This window comes from Plectrocnemia conspersa, unplaced genomic scaffold (assembly GCF_051122295.1).
Source record: "Plectrocnemia conspersa isolate PC_06_02 unplaced genomic scaffold, ASM5112229v1 ptg000003l, whole genome shotgun sequence".
NCBI lineage: Eukaryota > Metazoa > Arthropoda > Insecta > Trichoptera > Polycentropodidae > Plectrocnemia > Plectrocnemia conspersa.
The window spans coordinates 19,281,545-19,297,268 of record NW_028277167.1 but is presented as its reverse complement, the minus strand read 5'-3'; the positions used below and the strand labels follow the sequence as shown (position 1 = coordinate 19,297,268).

Below are 15,724 nucleotides of genomic sequence, written 5' to 3'. Positions count from 1 at the left end.
TATAACATCCGTTGAAAATTACAGACACATCTCGAGTATAAAACCAAAAAATAAGATAAAGATATATTTTATAAAATGCGTATTGACTATGAGTTTACGCTACTCTATAAAATAGAGAGATAAAACAGTTTTTCGCATCATAAAACAACTCTCTTTTTTATGACTGCCTCCCTTTCCATCAATTCGTAGATATTTTTTCACTGTGTTTGACACAAGGACACTTATCAGTATGTACACTCGATTGTGTTTGATCTGTATCCTATTTTTATTTAAGTTTACTATTATATAATTGTGTTGATATCATAAATGTGTTACAATGAAAAGACAGTCGATTTTATAAATATTTAACATCGCTTAAAAATACATAAAGGTTTTTTTTTACAAAACTTCTGGTATTATTATAATGTTCACATCATTTACTTATTTATATTTTAAGTTTATTTAAATATTTATATTTAACTATTTAATTAAGATATAAAATAAATTTGACATGAAATTTGTGATATTAGTAATCAATTGCGATCTTAATTGTTAATCAAACTAAACCGAAATTTTCATTAAATAATCTAAAATTAATTTTAATTAAACATTTATTACAAAATTTAACCTTAGTGTATATTAAAAATTAAATCTTATTTATAAGAATACTGCGGCTATGAATTAAAAGTTTCTAATTAACGTTTTATGGTTTCTATCGTGTCTAGTTTATATCAATATTATAATTATTATAAAAATATTAGGTATTCTTAGCCTTTACTAACCTCACAAATCGTTTGATATAACTATATATAACCGTATTATATAATAAATAAATATGCTACATTTTTTTATTATTATAAATAATATTAATATTAATTTATATAAATATCACATTCTCACCTTTGTTTTTTTCACTCAGTTTATAATATAATATGTTGTATATAATCGAAAAACTTTAAGTAATTGAATATAATTAGTGTGTGGGCAATTTGTAAAATGATTTATTTAAAAGCTTTTATCTAACAAAATTTCCCTTTGTTGCAGATTGACATTAATCATTAACCAAGCGTTTTTGTTCGTCTGCTTTAAGTTAGCCACAACTTTTTCACTTTTAAACTTTATCTTTATCGCCGAAAAACTATTATGCATAATTCAAGAGGTCAGACAGAGATTTTTAAGTTGAATTGTTTCACCTTTTGTTTAACTTACCGCGCGCTTCTCAAACCATACCGAAACCTTTTATCGACACAAACTTCCGAAACGCCCTTCTGATATAATTAATTTAGCATTTACTCGCGATAATCCCTTATCGCCAGATTCTGTCCCGGCCGTTTCAGGGGTTCGTTTATTTACAATTCGACGAAATCGATGGGTCAAAGACGTTTTTGGACCCCTTCATGTATCCAGCTCTCTTACACAGTCGCTTTTGAAGTGAGGCGGGTCTTTCAGCAAAGCTATTAATTAGTTTAATTATTATGAATTTGCCGACCTTCGAGACAATATCGTATTTATCAAGGGGAAGTTTAGGTTGGGGTGAACTATCTTAATAATGAACAGTATATGATTATAATTAAAAGATAAACGTTAGTAATTAATTTTACATATTACAAAACGTTTATTAACATAATATTTGCTTATTAAAAAAAAATTACAGTGCTAAATATTGGGTATAACTTTTTCGAAAAATTTCATTCTTAATTCTGAACACATCGACATTAACTTTTTCATCAAATATTTGAGCAATAATTACGACGTTAAGGAAAACTTTTTATATCAAAAATTCATCATTTTTTTCTTAGTCTTTGGAATCGAACCCAATTTAATATGTATTTTCAAACTCATGTATTCTTTATATAGTATAATAATAAGTGTAAACAATAAATGTATTAAAAATTCATTTCTAATACCGACGTTAGTGAAGTAAATTTTCGTTTCGTTTACATTAACATGTCTAGACAGTAACCATAATTGGCTAAAAATAGGCAAATTTATTATAAAAAAATACGTATGGTGTTGTTAAATTTTAATGTAAGTCGAATATGAGTTATAAATTACCTTTCTATAGATTTTTTTAAGATATATAATTGACTTATTCATTGCCACAGAGAAGGTATGGCGAAATGAGAATTATAGCTGCTTGAAGCGTAAAATAAAATCGCTAGGAATTAATGGAATTTTAGGAATAAACATATCCTCCCCTTAAAACGTACTAGCTATAAAGAAAAGTGGCTTAGGCTCAATAAAAAAAATCATAAATATATTTCATATTAAAATAATTAACAATCAATCTATTTGTATTTTTTACTCCATCTTCAAAAATTGTTTTTGTCAATAATTATGTTTAAAAATTAGTTTTAATTACATAGTATTATAATTTCTTTCTGTTGTTATTTACTTTAATGCAACAAAACGAAATAAAATGCAAAAATTCAAACAGATCTTATAAATTTAAATATTATTTATAGCTCAGAATTTTATTTAGAAAGCACTTCATACAACACTGAAACATAGTGCATAACTTAAATTACAAGGAAAGTGATCGCGACTCTCTAGGGCATTATACAGCTCGCAACCGAAAGTCACTGAGCATTGACGGGTTGTCGACCCCGCCATTTAGCAATTTTAGTAAGTGCTTCATTAAGTATATGCTACGCCGAGAATGCAATGAATTGTATCTCAACGTTCCTAACCAAAAGACACTATGGTAAAAATACAGATACGATTTGTACTCGCTCTTTTGAGATATCTCTGAAATTTCCATTTAATTCTCTCCAACAGCAAGAAGTACTTCGCTTCACTCGAATTCCAGACAAAAGAGTTATATTAAAGAACGCTACGAACTAGCTCGTTATACAAAACGCGAATCGGCAATCAATTGTTAAAGTGACACGCGCTCCGCATAACGAAACCGAGTATTCTCGACGCCTTATCACAAACTTTGGCGATGTGCATAGAAAATAGTCATCTCTGATCGAACGACACTGCCAAGTCATCGACGAAAATATTTAAAAACACTTCCGCCTAAGCTGTAAGAGAATTTCACCGGACAAGGGGATCTGGATAAAGTGACAACGTGACACTTGGGGATGCTGAAAGGTAGTCAATTGTCGATTAATCACCTTCATAGTGAATCTAGGTCTTAATGTAAAAAAGCGAAATTGTGCGTATACTCTGTACAGATATTCTAAGTTAATTATTTACAAATGTATGTTGTATTAACAACGTAAGTTGTATTAACAAAAATCTAATCTGGGTCCTCTTTATTAAAAGAGGACCCAGATTAGATTTTTGTGGTACTCCAGAATGAACAAAATACTAATCGGATCAACGATTGCTATATCTTGTAATATATAAATAATCCCATAATAAACTTACTAAAATAGATATATAAGTAAGTATCAATACTAAGTATAAAGTAAACTGAAATACAAATTATTTAATATCTGAAAACAACAATACGTAAATTTAACTTTGCTTTACAATCCTTCACGTTCCATCGCACAGTTTTAGAGGGTTCAAATTTATTAGTGGTATAATAGGAGTACCTACTTTGAGGATTTGCTTTTGTTGTGAGTTAAGGATTAAACTCGATAATTTTTAGTTTGTTATTCGTCCTTATTAAGTGGAAGTAAAATGGGCATGCTGATAAAAATGGTTCCATTGACTATTAAAGTAAAAATATTACTCAATGCATTAATACAATACAACTAAAAATATACTTTACAAGCCGCTGAAAATTCGAGTGTAATTTTTATGCTCGAATGTTTTAAATGAAAATATTATATATTTTAATTTTCCGTAAAACCATGACATTAAATATATGTATGAATAATTATATATATCATCTTTATCAATGGTTTTGCAATGACGTATATTGGAGTCATTGGACTTAAAGTGTTAAAATAAAAAAATCATAACACACACACCACACTCATTGAAAATTATTTGAATTTTCCATCATTTTGAACTACTCTTTAATCCCTGGATTAAAAAAAGTTGTAGGCAATACATTTTCACTTTTGCTCCTTTATTTAAGATAATATGATAATCTGTGGATAGGCAACCAGTGCAACAAAATATCAGGTTCAACTATTTTTTTCAATACAAAAGTGATACAATACAACTTTATGTTCGAATCCAACCTTTTGGAATAAAAGTTTGAAAATCTATGATTTGAAACACGAGACTGTTACTTTGTTGAGGTAATTTTCTTTGTTAATCAATATATATCTCAAATTTTGCAATTTACTACTTAATTGGTAATGAAATTTGCTTTATCGAAAAATAACTTTGATAATTAAAAGGCACAAGGTCTGATCAATGTTTAATCAACTTTGTGAAGTTCATTTCTATTGAATATAATAACTTAGTAAGCGTATCCAGTAATTTAAATTAAGTTTGATTTTATTTTAGCATTAGCGAATCTTTGTTTACGCATATTTCTAGATTTATATCGTAGGTCAGTTTCACGGAATATCGTGTAATTTAAGGCATAGTACACATACGAAAATGAAGAGTTTCCAAGAAATTGCGTAAAACAAGTATATATTTGTATAACATCATAAAATTGTATGAAATTGGATTGTGGCGAAATATACTATTCTATAAATAAATTATACAATATTAAACAGGTAATTAGAAGTATATCAATAGTTTCAACTCACTGCTATATTCTAATGACCATACCATATTAATCTATTTAAAGCTTTACTATTATTAATATCAACATTTCAAGCAATATTAAATGTACTTTATCTTCTTTGATTTTCGTCTTATATATGAAAATATAAGACAATAACAATTTATAACTAAGAGGCAACGCTTGTTTCACCTTTCCTAAAATTGAGAATCTATTCATAAGTAGAACCCTGATAAATATAAATTTGCATTTTTTGTGTTTATAATATTTTTTTATAATTCTTCGCCCAATGCGTTAACGGGGTAAATATGTACAAATTAGGTAAGTCAATCAGACATAATGATTACATAAAAATAAGTATTAAATACCAGACTGAAAATCTGGGGATGAGTAACATCTATGTATATATTTTATTATAAATTATTACGTTAAATATAATTTAAAAGCAATAGATGTCACTTTGCAGCTAAGGCCGGTTTTTAACAATGGCGCATTTTTATAAATAAAAATAGAGTCCGCTGCTATATACTATGTATATATGTATATATATATAAACACAGTGCTTTTTTGTCATGTAACACAGTGGAACGGCGTTCCGGCACCTTTTTAACGGTACTTTTTATGTTTAAAAATCCTTTTTATTACCTTATTTTTACGTAAACATGACGTCATTATTTTTATTAAGTGTAAAGGTTTAACCCCAAGTTAATATGAGAGAAAATTTCGATTACTTCTCAATCGCCGGTCTTACAAAAAATACCAAAGCAATAACAAAAACCACGACAAAAAATATGGAAATATTGGTATGATAAGAAGCTACAATTTAATTTACGATTTTTTTACAATATTACGATTTTAAAATTAGTGATAATCAAATGAAGAACATCTAAGCCAAATTTTGACCAATAGGAGAGCGCATAAAACAACCATCCCTTCTCATAAGTCAAAAACCCACGTCAAAAGCAATAAAATCGTGCCGTCACTGAAGCAATTTTTGCTTTTGACGTGAATTTTTGACTTCTGAGAAGTGATAATTACTTTTGCGCCTTCCTATTGACCAAAATTCGGTTTGAATACAGTTTGACCAATACTCCCATATTAATACATTTTGAAATAAATAAATCTCTTATATAGTAAATTTTGTTTAATTGTTTTATGCGATTTGTGACATAAGAAAAGCTGCTTTAAATTTAATATATTTTTTTTAGTAAAACGCTTCACAAAAATTAAGCTCCAGCACCTTTTATGTTTAAAAAAAGCTTTGTGTATATATTATATATATTTATACAAAAAATAATGATTTGTATGCTGACAACGGGAAAGCAAAATTTAATAAATATTATATTATTACTCGTATAAATGAGAAATGGATGCGCAGATGTAGTAGTAATCCAATAGTAGAATACATTGTGTTACTTACTACACGACTCAAAGTCACAAAAGACGGATGTAGAAGGTCTATCTGTGGAGTTCCAGATCAGTTCACTTACCTATTTTAGCGCATGTTACATCCATTTTCATTTTTTTCTGTATTTATTAATTATATTTGTTCAATATTCAGAAGTAGGTAAATTCGTTTCGTTTGAGATTATTATTTTTTAGCCTCAAACAATAAAATACTATGTTTTTTTAAGTTATGTGATTAATTTGCGTTACAAATTCTTGACGTTTTTCAACAATTCGTTTTATAAATTTTGTTACATTTTATCCCAAAATCAATATATGGGGTCTGAAAATATTAAACAACATCATATCGAAAATGTGATTTATGGTCTTATTAAACTGTGAATATAAGGTAAAATATTTAAATAATATATATGGAACAAATAATTTAAAGGTATCTACAAATTTACATACGTGCGTAAAAAACCAGAGCTAAACAATCAAGAGAAAAGTTAATTAATTGGGCACATTAAAAAATATAAATTGTGTTTATGAGCAAAAGTAAAATTCTTATTGCATCTCGATAATACTTTAGTTAATAAAAAAATAAATCACGGTTCTCGTGGTTGTAAAAAGTGCAAAGAATCATAATTTGTATTACAAGTCTGCGTTCGCTCTATATTTGATATAATATATATTTATTGGGTTTGTTCTTTTATCGACATTTTTAAAATAAGCCAGATTCCATTTTGTATATTAAAAAAACCCAAAAAACGGAATGGATGTAAAAAATATTAATTGATATATTCGAGCCATCCCTTATGTGCTTTAGTTTTCACGCGTCGACCGCGCGGATCGTCAGTTTTTAACGCGCGCCAATGCATAAATCACCGGCCGTCGGGGCAGCTGCGCCCAACCTTTTTTCGCAGCCGTGTTTATCCACGGTAACGCGTTTCAATTATACACGAACAGAGTTCAGATGAAATATCGGTATTAATTTCGAAAACGCCATCGCCGGAATTGACGCCATTCGTCTTGATTTTGAGACGCCTCTTTGTGCTCTCGTTTTTTATGGGCGGCCATTTGTTTTGTCAACATGGCGGCAGAATTCGGCGAACGAACCAAGATTTCCTTCTCGCCCACACACATACACACACAAATACACTTTTCCAATTTTCTTTCGTATCCATCCTCCACCTCAGCCCACCCCTAGTTACTTATATCTACCACCCTGTTGATAAACAATCGGACGATTCGTTGAATAAGTTTATAGGCATGATTCAATTAAGCAGGATATGTCTGTCTCGTTCCAACATCCCTTTTTGTTATCGTTTCTGGCACTATTTGGGAACCGATCATAAAAACTATTTTTGTTTGCTATACGCTGCACTGCGTTATAAAATCGAATCAGAGTTACACAAATATCACGCAAAACGGTGACATATTCTACTATTGATTAATGCAGTTTTTGTTTAAATATTTACAGTTTATTACTCATTGTTATATTTTATAAAACCCTAATTTGCATGAAATAAATAAAAATAATAATACTACAATTCCAATCATTCACCTCGGATAAGATGTTAGATTTTTACAATGTCGGTGATCAATATAAATGTTATTTACGTTTATATTTCTTAAAAGAATTATTATTTTAAGAAATCATTTTAATAACATAAATAAATATTAAAATAAGTTATATAGTTATATTTTTTCTATTTGCTTAAATTATCTAGATTATAATAAAGCAATTTATGTAAAATAGTTTTTTCTCGGTAATTGCTTTACGCAAGAATCTGCCATCGTTCTAATAAACTATATTAAAATATTGATTTCTTTGATAGCAACAATAGCTCAATAGTTTAATTTATTAAAAATATGGTTTATTTGCTTAATTTATTTTACTGCGTTTATTGTCATTATAAACAGTCGTTTGTATTTAAAATCTTTCATATTTTATAATTATTAATTACTCATATTTACCATTATTCTGTTTGCTCAATCAATGCTTTTGATCTTAGATTATTTAAAATATATTTACAGTATATAAATACATATTCATTAGTATTTCACATACATACACAGGGACTCTTAGAGAAAATACAAGGCCCAAGGCAACTAATATTTTAAAGGCCCACAAAAAAATGTAGGCTAGACAATAAAATCGTGATATAAAATATTTATTCGATTGTAACATTTAATTATTTTATAGAAGCTTTGCGCGCTTTTCCATTAGCAAATTCGGTTATTATTTTAGAATAGTAATTTACGATTCAAAAAAATTCGAAGAACAATCACTGTGTTAGAAAAAATGTTTAGAAATCACATGTCGATAATTTCTTAAAGTAATTCTGTCGGTATCGTGCTTAGTTTAAAATTGGATTTGTAAATATGTTTCAGTAGTACTAGTTATGTTACAATTTCGTAACATAACTAATACTACTGAAACTTATTTAATTTTCATATTTTTGTGCAATAATTTTGTCTCAAAAACCATATTTTTTTTCATTATATTTTCATAAATCTTAAGTGCTAATTAAAGAAATTGCATGAAATCGACGCTTAATTTAATTTATTATTGAATTGATAATTTTGTCAAAAACATTTAAATTTCAATGCTTTCTTTTTATTTTCATTTGCGATTAAACTCACCAAGAACCATGTTTTTTTTAAGTTGTTATATATCTTTAATTAAGATTTCAATATCCAATGTTACTTTACAGGATACAATAATGAGATTTATTTTATGTAATAACCTTTGTATTTTCAGTCAAACTGGAACATAATAACACATTTATATTTTGACTAATATTTTTTAAAAGCAGAATTCTGTGTTTGTGTATTAATGGGAAGGCTTCTTAAATCGATTTCATTTAAAGAAAATTTTTGAAATTGTGTGTAAGAAATAGTGTTAAATATTGTTTCGAAATCTCCTATCTTTTTGTACTTCCACCAAAGAAATTATAAATTTGCTGGGTAGTACCAAAGTTTTTGCTTCTTTGTACATTCCCTAGCATATTGGCTCTGTTATCATTTTAAAAATTAAATTTTAATTCCAGTAAAAAATTTAAAAGTCGGCTGGCATTTATTTGATCCGTTTCATCAACAAAAATGATCAAAGCACATGTAAAACGATTTTTAATCAAAAATTCCAATTTGCTGAACTTGACGTGACCAATAATTAGTGTCGTTTGTTCCTTACGAGATGAATCTGAAGTCGCTTCAGCAATAATAGCTTTCGTAACATCCTTATTCATCGTATTTTGAACAAACAAAGCGCAAACATTGACAAACTAGTCTTGTATTCCTCATGAAAGATAAGGAATCTGCATTATCCCGTTGTCTTCTTGTGCAGCTCAAACTTTTGAGACGTGCTCTGCTAATATTGGATCATATTTGGATTCAACAAGTTTAACTAATCAAAGAAAATTAAAAACATGTATTTTATTTAAGTCTACTTTAGCTCTAATACTATAAGACAGTTTTTTGACTGTTCATATTATTCCAGAATCAACATAGCATTTGTGTTACACTAGCGTAAAGTAGAACTCTTCAAGGAAATAATGAAAATAATTAAATCTTTTTTTATTATATAAAGTATTAGGTGAGGATATATATTTTGGCTTTTCGAAATGTGTTTCTTTCGTTCTGGGAAAATTATGGATACTTAGCCATTTATTACATGCCCGCGGGGGCGCAAATTGGTTTTGATTTACGCCATGGATCATATTTATGCGGAATTGTTATATTTTTCAAGAACTCGCAATTTAGGGTATAACAAAACGTGGAAGATGAATGAATATATAAATTGATTATACTGTGATCAAATATAATTTATATTATTATATGATATAAAAATACATATCAAATAATGATTTTGTATGGAATAACTATTGAAACATATGACTTTTGAGAATATAACAATTCAGAAATATATTTTTTATTGTAGCTTAATTTGCGCAATATTCATAATACAATGACTATCGGTATATTTTTTTGATAAAAAAATATGAACTAAACCCGGCTATACCTACAGAAACCCGGCTATACCTACAGAAACCATATTTGGTATTTAGAGTATATTGTTATTGTATAAGATTTGCAGCAATAAACAAGGCTAGAGATTCTAGACATTGGTTTGTTATTAATCAGTTTTTAAAATTATTTTTGCATTTTTATTTAAAATATAGATTTATTTTTTAATTATCACATCATCTTGGTTTGTTATTGATGCAAATTTAGCTTATGAAACGTATACTACTAGCTCAAATAATTAAAGACAGCACTATTTTATTTGTTTTAGTTGAGAATTAACCCAATGTTATGTTTCATCTGGCTGTGGACGTAGATAGTGCATGCAAAATTTCCATCTTAGATTTAGATTTTAAATTCATTTTTCGTTTATTAATCTAAAGCAGCATTATGTATTTATTTATAAATCTAAAAATATGACTGTCTTATGTCTTACAGATTATTCCATTGACATTTTTTGCAAACTTTGTATTTTTTACTTATTAAAACTTTGCAAATGAAACATTAATAGGATATAACGAAACAAAATATCAAAAACGTACATATCAATAAAAACTGTATTGTCAACATAAGTATATATACGTACAGCCAAAGTTTGCGACAATATTTGGCAACGTATCCTGGTGATTAAATGCTATACATATAAGACATTTTAGGTCACGATGGTCTTGATTTAATTTAAATAAATAAAAAAGCCTTATTTAAAATATAATAGTTAACAAAAATCCGCTGATGGATGTTAACGATTCTTCGTTTACAATTTGAAGCATTTTTGTAATATTCCTTACTGAGCATGCATTTTTAAAACGGTGACCTCAGTCAATCTATTACAGTACCGCGTTCTTCGAAATTGGCCATTAAACGAGTAATTGTGGATTGAGAAGGCGTATAGTTAATGTTGAATATTAGACGTTATTGAATTGACTGTTAAATGTTACATAAATATTATATATGTTAAGTAATAAAGTTAGGAGATTCATACGTACTCTATACCTTAATTTAATTATACTAAAAAACCCATCTATCAAGCCATACTATTAGGGTTATTACTGTGTATATATAAAATTCTTTCGGGAAACTGGGACACATTTTCATCTTCCACAATAACACAAATGGTGTATAAAACTTATTTTTTTCCTCGCAGTGGGGGTAGGAATGAAGCATCGTTGTTTTTCCTTTGGTTCACGTGCTCACGCTTGCCGAATATTTTTTTTTATTAATGGCCCCTTCTGTGGTTACACAGGGGATCGGAATATGTAATAATTTCGGTTGAATTTTGAGCTTTCCTTGCGAAACGAACCACGGAGGGATACGTGCATACGCAGAGGTATAATTAATCATTGAGAGGGTGAAAGTTAAAAAAATCACAAAACACAAACACGCACGTAACGTGATCATAAACGACAGGCTGATTGATCGTTGTGGATTGTTGAGTTTTGTAATTGTTTATCGTGTGCTTGGAACGAATGAAGCACATTTGAAAACAGTTTATTTTATTATGTTTCAGAAATGATGAAAATTTATGGTCTTTAAAACGACAATAATAACAGTTACAATATGTGAAATTCTGGCTTATTTGTCGCTTAGCACGAGTGTGCCATATTAATAAAATTGTTTTTAATTAATAAAAATGTTAACATATTTCAACATTAAATACAATAAAAAAATATATATATCAAATTCGCTAAGCATATAGATATAATTACTATGCTAAGAAACTGATCTGGTTTACTTAAACATATGCATATACTATTATGTATATTCCTACTTTGCTCCCTCAAAAATCCATAAAGCAATAAACAGTTCTTAAAATATAAAAATTCTTACTCAGAAATGTTTTCTCGTTGACAAATATTATAACTTTAATCTTTAGTAAAAATATCATTAAGATAAACTAATTAAAATATCTCACGCTACTAGAGCTATACGATATACATATATGTATATATTTATTTGACCGTAAAATTATGACAAAAATGATAAAATCAAATGATTAAAAGAGTTTAAATAAAAATATTGAATCATGTTTCAATTTTCTGGGAAACGAACCATTAACAAATATTTAATATTAAGATCATTCTTAAATTTATTAATTAAAAACTCAAATTTTTACCAAATTAATGCAAATTATGTTTGATTCGAATCCCAAGATTCAAGTCGAAGCATATACTAAAAAGCACTGCTTCAAACTAAAATTTTGAGAACAAATTAAATAACGTAGTAGTAGCACATATTTTGTGAGTATGTTGCATTAGTCAGAACGTGAAGTTGGTAATTTTTGTTTTGTTTTAATTTTTTTCCTAAATACCTAATATGAATCAGCACGTTACATTAAGTCATTAATTCTTCCATTCTTATTATTTTTTGTTGAAAGGCAAATGTTTAATTAACTAGAAACGAATGTTTGCTAATCGTCACACCTAGAGTCGGTCATAAAACTATTGTTAAACAATTTCATATGATATCTATACCCTTTAAATCACTTGTCATAAGCAATGAATATTTTAGACAAAAACAGTACCTATCTGTAAAATTATTGCTTAATAATTTTCGCCAATGAAAAATTCCTTAATTTTTTACGATGCTTAGAACAAATATTTTCCTTTAGCTTATAAATATAGGTACCTAGTTCCTTTATCTTTTTGCATCGATTGTTAATTTCCAGATCAGAATTTGGATAAATCATATTTGATTTCATAGAACATTATGCATGTTTTTCAGCAACTAAGTACAGTTTTTTATAATTTAAATATTATAAAAAAATTGAGAATTGATTTAGTAAAAAATTATTTAAATTATAATACTTTCGTTCTTTTTGTTTAACTCGTCCATCTCAAAAGTAATTTCCGCACTTTTAAAAGGCGAATATAACTCACGTTTAACAAGCTATTACCGCACATAAATTTAACATTGGTTTACGTTTATACGTATAAATTTCAACCTAAAGAGGCTCACCCACCCAACTATTCATCAATCACCCAAATTTCTCTTTTCTTTACCGTTGTTTACGCCCCGAGAGCTAAAAAGGAAAAACACACAACCACAGCGCAGTAAAATATAGCGCGATAGCGAATTTATGTACCAACTTTAAAACCGGCCGTTTTATGTGCTCCTAAGAAAATAAACCACATTCGAGCAATAAACTTATATTTACCAGCCTTTAGGTTTCTTCGTCCGTAGGAAGCCTATGAAAATTGTGAGCTTTGAAATTGAAGATTGCGTGCGAAATAATATTCAAACATATATTTTAATGCTCATAATGTATAACTGTTTTTTACGAGTTTTTAAAAAAATAAAAAAACTATCAAAATATGTGGATATGAGTTATATAAGAGTTAAATAAATTAAACATTTACCTGGGAGGATCAGGGGTGTGTCTCACTATACAAGTTAGATTGATATCTGATCCACTTCTTACGAATAATTCAGGACTAGCCAAGATTTCAGCACGAGATACTGAAAGGAAAAAATCATAAGTTACTTCTATACTTTTTAATATACAAGAAATACAAATTAGGATTGTGTTATAATACATTTAGAACATAGTTTCAAAACAAACCGTTCTTATCATGAAACGCATATTGAAATAAGTTTTTTAACATGTTTTTGAATGAGTTTATCAGTGATAAGAATCGATTTATTTCTTAACGATAAAAAATAGCTGTTTTCTAATCATATGTAATGTTAATAAAGTAATAAGATTATCTTTTAACATATGCTCAAATTATTAATTAAAGTGTCTTGTTCGTAATTCATGAATTTGTATACTAACCTACTACGTTAAGTCTAAACGCTTGACTGATTTTAGGCTCTGACGAAACTTGGCACTCGTAAATCCCCGAGTCCCTTGGTTGAGCAGATGCAACCCTAAGGGCCCATTCGTCTGAGCCGTCTGAGTGTAAGGATGAAAATCTGCCGTCCGAGCTGTAGGCTAAACCGCCTACAGTCAGGATATGAAGGTCACGTTTTCTTATCCATGATACCTGTAACAAAAACACGTAGGCTTGTAGAATATGTTAAATTTAGAGCATATAATATATGCTGTTTATGAGTGGTATGTGTTTTTATTGTACATTAAAATATATTACATAAGTTTATAAAATAGTTGTGAGCATTCAGATTCGCAAAATAAGTTACTTTTATGAGTATAAATGTTTTGGATTTTTTACAATTATTTTATAAAAAAAAACCATTCTCAAATAACAACGATAAATCATTATACTTCAAAAGAATATTCATATTTGAGTCTTTTTATATTATAATATAAATCATTGTTAATCAAAGCAGGAATATTTGTCTGGTCAAAAAAATTAGACTTATAATTTAAAATATTTTATTATTTTATAATATAAAACGCTCGGGTAAGTTGCCTTTGTCTTGCCAAACAGTGTTTGTTTGTGACGTTTCACGTCATGTTAGTTTTTCTTAACGTATTTTATAGGATAGAGCATTAATTCAATTCAAGGTCTTTTATCAACTGTGATACTACGCTTTAAATTCGTTATGTAAAAGTAATGTTGCGATGCTGTTTATTCCGATGCTTTGTTGCTGTGTATTATATATATGGTAAAAATGAGAAAACGTGATCTTAGATAAAAACCGTATTTAATAAAATGAGGAATATATACAAAAGAATTTTTAATATATGTCTCTCAACTAAAGTCAAAGTAAAGTAAAATCTGGGATAATGAAATCGTAGTTTTTTTATTCGTTTACCACAAGCTAAGAAAAGAAAACACATCCTTACGCTTCACAAGTTACAGAGTATGCGGGCGGTCGATAATGTTGCTAATATGAGACTTTATAAAACTTTGCAGACGCTTTTTAAAACTTTTGAGGAGGAGGATTAACAAATTAAACTATCTAGAATAATTTATGATGATAATATTCTGTAAATGATTTATTACCATTACATAACTTTATTGACTACGTGACACTTTGCTTTGGACAGTTTATGGTATTTAAACTTTAAAATAAGTATATACAGCTTTGGCCATAGTAATGCGGCGCATCTTAAAATGGCGTGTAACTCGTTACAAGTGCATAGTCTGACTAATATATTTTAGCAGTTAGTTTTAACCGTAATTCTGAGAAGTATGCAAAGGAATTTGTCGTTTTTAATTGTCGTTATTGTAGGTTAAATTGTCCAGTCTCGCTTAAGTGACCAGTTCAGTTGTCATATTTTGTCGTTATTATTTTTTCTATTTATTAATTTATTTTTTATACTATAGAAACATTTAAAAAATGCCAAGAAAAGCTACTAGCGACTTTTTTTGTGAATATCCTTTACTTCTAGACCTTTTGTTAACATATTTTGGATAATCAAGAGTTGATCAATAATTGTATATTCATTAAGAGGCGCCGTCATCTCGCAACAGCTAATTCTCAGTTTTGCTCTTGCGCGGTTTTGACTGCCGTACATAAAATGACACCTCTATAGTGTGTTTATAAGATTTTACATATAACATTTCGTCTATTGTCAGTGTCAACCACTCTTATTTTTTTAATTATTTCTCTCCCACATGCCCTTAAATGTTGACTCATGAATGCGTAGCCGAGGTTCATAACGTTTTGCCCGTACTTTGTCAAACGCGCTCGAATCGAGACGTGTTTGTTTACGTGGCGTGCACGTAAACACGTACTCGTGTGTTTCCTTAGTGAAAAAATGTTTACACAAAGGGACCGATCCGC

General features: G+C 28.6%; 1 protein-coding gene across 2 annotated transcripts in view; it reads right to left on the bottom strand.

Annotated features, from left to right (window-relative positions):
- Nucleotides 1–15,724, bottom strand: part of LOC148236869 (protein amalgam-like) — a 151,678-nt gene that overhangs the window by 19,688 nt on the left and 116,266 nt on the right. For both annotated transcript variants that reach the window (XM_088183258.1, XM_088183257.1), the window contains 2 exons: nt 13,806–14,016; nt 13,390–13,489 (listed from right to left, as the gene is read on the bottom strand). In XM_088183258.1, the coding sequence (XP_088039384.1) occupies nt 13,390–13,489; nt 13,806–14,016 (311 nt within the window). The remainder of the gene's footprint in view (nt 1–13,389; nt 13,490–13,805; nt 14,017–15,724) is intronic.